Source organism: Borostomias antarcticus (genome assembly GCF_949987555.1).
Source record: "Borostomias antarcticus genome assembly, chromosome: 8".
NCBI classification, from domain to species: Eukaryota; Metazoa; Chordata; class Actinopteri; order Stomiiformes; family Stomiidae; genus Borostomias; species Borostomias antarcticus.
In genome coordinates, this window is record NC_140241.1 from 8,273,730 (window position 1) to 8,279,162 (window position 5,433).

Below are 5,433 nucleotides of genomic sequence, written 5' to 3' on the forward strand. Positions count from 1 at the left end.
CGTTCCATTGTCCTGGCAGTAGGATTTTGAAATTGTGATAGACGTCACTCTCGAGTTCACCGTGTTCCGGAAACGAAAGGAGAAAACTCTTCTTTGTGTCATCTCTTTAGTTCTGGCCAGGTTAGCCATTGTTAGCAATACCAGCTGTTAACAATGCACTGGCATAGCCTACCTTGGCAACCCAAGAACCAGTTGACAACAATGCACTATCCTTGAAAGGACAGAGCAGACTGTTCTTCCTTAGGGGGCTCAGGTGTGTATGAGGCTGCTGAGGATGTTCCACCAGTCTATTGTAGCCGGCACACTGTTCTTTGCCGTGGCCCAGTGGCGTATTTAGGCATGGGCAACATGGGCAGCCGCCCAGGGCGGCATCTCGGGGGGAGGGGTGGCAAGAGGAGAAAAAAAAAAACTCAGCGAACCCCCCCCCCCCCGCGCGCTCAACAACTTGCCGACAGTTTATCATTCACAATCGGAAAGCCCGTTCATTTCACGTTTACAAAACGAACTGAAAGTGTTCCATCTCACCGCGTCGGCTCGGGGCCGGAAGGGAGGGGGGGGGGGGCGTAGCGGGGGGTTCGCCCAGGGTGGCATGTAAGATAGAAACGCTACTGCTGTGGCCTGCTGGGGAGGCAACACCAGGTCTGGGGAGACAAACAAACTGAACAAACTGGTGAGGAAGGCCGGCTCTGTTGAGGGGCAACAACTGGACAGCCTGCAGTCTGTGGTGGAGAGGAGGATGAGAGACAAACGGAAGTCCATCCTGGACAACCCCTCTCATCCCCTCTATGGCGAGCTGTGGCAGATGGGGAGCACCTTCAGCCACAGGCTCCTCCCACACAGGTGAAAAACACGACGTTCCTTTGTGCCAGCGGCCATCAGACTCTATAACAAGGCCTGAGTGTTGTGGGTGTGTGCATGTATGTATGTTTATACGAGTACCATTATACATATTTATACAGACTGTATTTATGCATGTTACATTCTATATTTTACGCATTCAGTATGTATATATTCCTTGTTCTCTCTCTATTTTACTTATATTCACTACTTTGTATATTCTGTATTACAACCTAAGCTGTACTTTACCTCTGCTGATACGCACAAATTATTAAAGTTCATGTCTGTCTGTCTGTCTGTCTATCTATATATATATCTATCTTAAGCATACGAACATCATAGCAACCCAAGGAACCCAAGGAGGTGTCACATGCCGTGTCACGGTCACTGTCCTACAAGCACATGCAGCCAAGAGTTCTACGCAGGGGCGCGCAGCAGTACAGGAGTTCTCATCATGGATGGATGTCAAAATACCAGAGAGCTGAAGCCAACAACCCTGAGGGGACGATTGTTGAATAACCGTCTGCTTGCACTTTGGCTAAATTATGCAGTGGTGTGCCAAAATACTGATGAAGGAATATGAAAATATGAAAGACTAAGTGGTCATAAAAGGCTGTGTGTGCGTGTGTGTGTGTGTGTGTGTGCGTGTGTGTGTGTGTGTGTGTGTGCGTGCGTGCGTGCATGTGTGGCTGCTCTGCAGTGAAATGGAAGAGCTGTACAAAGAGTACTAGTAGTCACTTTAATAACTACATAATCCTCTTTCGTCGAGTGATTTAAGGTTTATTGCATGTGCTCTAGTAAACAAACCCATCCCTGACTACAAATGAATGCATTACAGCTACTGTGGAAAAACATGAGGAAAATAAGTGGCTGATGTATATGAATGAATGTAAGAAAATGTAAAGCTAGCTGCAGAGGTACGAAGACGCAAAGCAGATTGAACTGCCTATGATTTCATCATTCCCGTTCACCCGATTTAACTTCCTGTTACACACGGCGAGACGGAATTAACCTCACTTCCTGGTACACATACGTGCAAACCCTTGTTTCCAGAGGAGCGTATGTAGACCGTACGTGTACAGTACGGCACACACACACATACACACACACACACACAAGAATACAAGAGCCCCGGTCACCTCGTATGCAGGTCCAGCAGTCGTCCCGTGTGTTGTGCTTCTGGAGCTCCTCCTCGGTGACCTCGATCAAGCGTCCTCTCAGGCCGGTCATGTCACGTCCACTCTTGGCCACGCGGATCCAGTCCATAAGGCTGCGGCCAGGCTTCAAGGCCACCTACAGTACGTTGACAAACAGACACGCAGTGCCAGTCACAAAACAGAACTGGGTTACTTTGAAGGTGCCGTGTTGCGTTTAAAGACAGCGTAGAGGGCAAATTAATCACAGCCCTGCAACAAACGTGCCAATCAGAACTGCAACTGCTCTTCACTTAAAATAAATTGCATTCAAAAGGCGTAGCTATCATGACAATAAATGGTTGACTCTGCTAGACATCATCCAAGGTTCTGTGTCTTTGTTTGTGTTCTTACTTATTTTGTAAACAAACCTGAGCCTAGTGGCTCGAGTTTGGATGTGACTAAGAATATGTCGGTGTGTGTGTGTGTGTGTGTGTGTGTGTATGTGTGTGTGTGTGTGTGTGTGTGTGTGTGTGTATAAGAGTGATTGGTTAAAACATTATGCATGTACGCATTATTCATCTTGTCAACTAATTCTGCGTCATGTTTGAGTTAGTAACATTAGGCCTACTGTCACAACATTATTACATTGGTGCTCTGTCTGACTGGATAGCTCTAGGAATGATGATAATTTGTTCTGCTTTGGCTCGATATTGATAGCATCGTGAGACCATCCTTATCTCGCGAGCTCACGTGTTAATTTATTGACGCCAGAGTTTTAATGTTGAAGCTAGCATACCGGGCTATTAGACTATATGGTAGGATACTATGTAGCAGCTATTCTCAATAGTTTCTACTGTATACCACTGACCAACCTTGTTCCTGCCGGACTGTCCAGTCGAAGCCACGCGCTGCTGGGAGCTGGGCGCAGGGAAGGACTGCGACGGGACGTTCAGCATCTCTGCTCCTCGGAAACAGCCCAAATTCCGAAGAAATCCTACGTGACCCACCTTCAGTTACCACGACAATAAAGCAACCACCCTTTTGTCCACACGAGATGTTGAAACGACTCTGTTGTTGTGGTGCAAGTCACACATTTCCCGGAGTTGTTGATCCACCGGTTGTGTAATACGCTATGATAGCTAGCTAAGCTAACTAGCTCGATTGATTCGAAATCCACAATAAGAGGCTTAATTATTGTATAATACCAGCCGTAGAAATGTCCAAAGAGGGCAAGTTTGGTACTTTCAGATAGTTTCAACGAGCCGCCAATACATTACTAGGTTACCATCCTTAGTAATAATGCGTCCAATATACTCGGAAGTTTGCTATGTCACTGTTAAAAACTACAGAGTACAATGTCGCAGAAAAATGACGTATTTCGTCAACAAGCGCTTGCGTAGCAAACCAATACAGCTAAGCATGAGCCTGACGATCATCGCCCTCTACTGTCAGTATCAAATTGTCACAGTTGGTTTGTTAAAATTCGACTTGACAAAACTTGCATTAATTCAAGCTTAGGCTACTGATATTCACAGGTAAATAAAACATATATTGATAACACTCCCAGTATAAGGACTGCAGCTATAGCCTATGCATTACTTAACTTAGCTAATGACTGTGAAAGCCTATACCTGAAATAACTCCACCTAGAAAATTGGTCACAAATAAAAATGTGCCTCCTTCTTGTCCCTCTTCGCTCTCTTCCTCATCCTCAGAGTCTTCGTCCATTTCACCCGACATCTCATCTAACATATGACACAGGCCATACAGCTGTCATCTGCCACTACAGTATTTATGCTCGGTCTTCTTTCTTGCAGTGGGATTATCTAGGATAGAGCATGTATTGCTGCTCTTCTGTAAGATAAAATGTATATCTCAAAACTATCTCTCTTGTGTAGTTTTAAGACTCCAAATAATTGTAGGCTATTAAAAGCATGAGTCACTACTCTAAAAAACAAAACAAAAAAAACAACTGGATTATAGCCAATTATGTCCCTGTGAGGATTTGTCTGGGGGGTTTGCTGCTTAATCAGATCAGAGTAAGAGGATTCCTGAAGAAAAGTACCTTCTTGTCAAGTTCCACTTCAAAATAAAAGCCCCTCAGGTTTCAAACAGCAAGGCTGTGCATTAATACAATCACAGTGATAGACAAATAGAAATGATTGCAACGTGGGAGCTGTTGTCGTGGGAACTGTACAGTATGCGATGATAATCCCACTTAGCCTGCAGTGGAGTACTGTATGAGGAAATCATTTAAACATGTTTTATAACAGCTGAAACTGATCTGTCCCCTTTCCTTCACACACACACACACACATGCATGCATGCTCGCACATACACACACACACACACAACCACCTCGAGGCCACACAGTGACACACACAGTGTATGCGTAAGCGGCGACACAACACACAACACACACATGCTTTCTTCAAGGGTCGCCAGTGGAATTTGTCCTCTGCATTTTCCCATCCAAGCTGTCCTCCTCCAGGGGCAGCCAGGAGCAATGGGCAGCCTCGTCAGTGGCGCCTGGGGACCAAGTCCAAGTGCTCAGTCCAAGTCCTGGTCAAAAGAGAATCTCGGCCACACACACACACACACATCAACACTTGATGGTGCATGAGAGAGCTGCTACATGGCCAGTTACTCAGCAATGGAGGGGAACTTGCGCTGACGAGAGCAGCACCTGGAAAACAGTGGGGGTTCAGGAAGGATGGAACACAAGGACAATAAAGAAAGTGAGTGAGAGAGAGACAGAGAAAGTAAGACCCACATTTGTGTTAAAACATTTCCATACCTCCGTCTTTATCTGTCTTCTTTTAGTGCCCTTCTCTCTGTAAGTGTGCTGTGCTTTGTGTAGTCGTTACTTGTTGGACAGTGGAAGATGGTTGAATGATGATCCACTGGGTGGCAGTACTGGCATGATCCAATTACCAGCCCCTTTAGAAATACACTCCTGCTCAGTGCTCTACAGATGGCAGTATACACTCATGAGAAATCCACGGAGACAGTTTTTGTACTGGCGGGGAAATCCTTTTCAGTCTTTTTTTGGATTGTTTTGTTTTTGTTTTCACAAAGTTCGATGTTTGGATCGTGGTCTGTAGGATAGGTCTGTTGGACCAATCGGTGGCTATACCCAGATCCCCTTTATAGCAAATTCTCTTGAGGAGGCAACACATTATCGCCACTACCATTATCACAGACTAGTATCTGAGCAAACACATAACATACAGTATGTTACATTTTGTCATGCAAATGTTTCCATTTACTATCTCTCTCTCTCTCTCTCTCTCTCTCTCTATCTCTCTCTCTCTAGTCTGCCCTTCTTTCCCACTCAGACCCAAGTGTAGCAGCGCAGGGCAGATAATTACAATTTCAGAACCATTTGCCAGATCATTACCAGCTAATCTCCTGTTTGGTCTGATGAGTCACGCGTCTCATTTGCCACGGTGCAGGACAA

At 45.5% G+C, this 5,433-nt stretch overlaps 1 protein-coding gene across 1 annotated transcript in view; it reads right to left on the bottom strand.

The window, feature by feature from the left end:
• cyb5r4 (cytochrome b5 reductase 4) overlaps positions 1–3,262 on the bottom strand; it is a 13,783-nt gene extending 10,521 nt beyond the window's left edge. The window contains exons 1-2 of the mRNA XM_084441589.1: positions 2,846–3,262; positions 1,977–2,130 (exon numbers count right to left, since the gene is read on the bottom strand). Of these exons, the coding sequence (XP_084297715.1) occupies positions 1,977–2,130; positions 2,846–2,929 (238 nt within the window). The 5' untranslated portion in view covers positions 2,930–3,262. The remainder of the gene's footprint in view (positions 1–1,976; positions 2,131–2,845) is intronic.
• Positions 3,263–5,433: the final 2,171 nt, after the last annotated feature.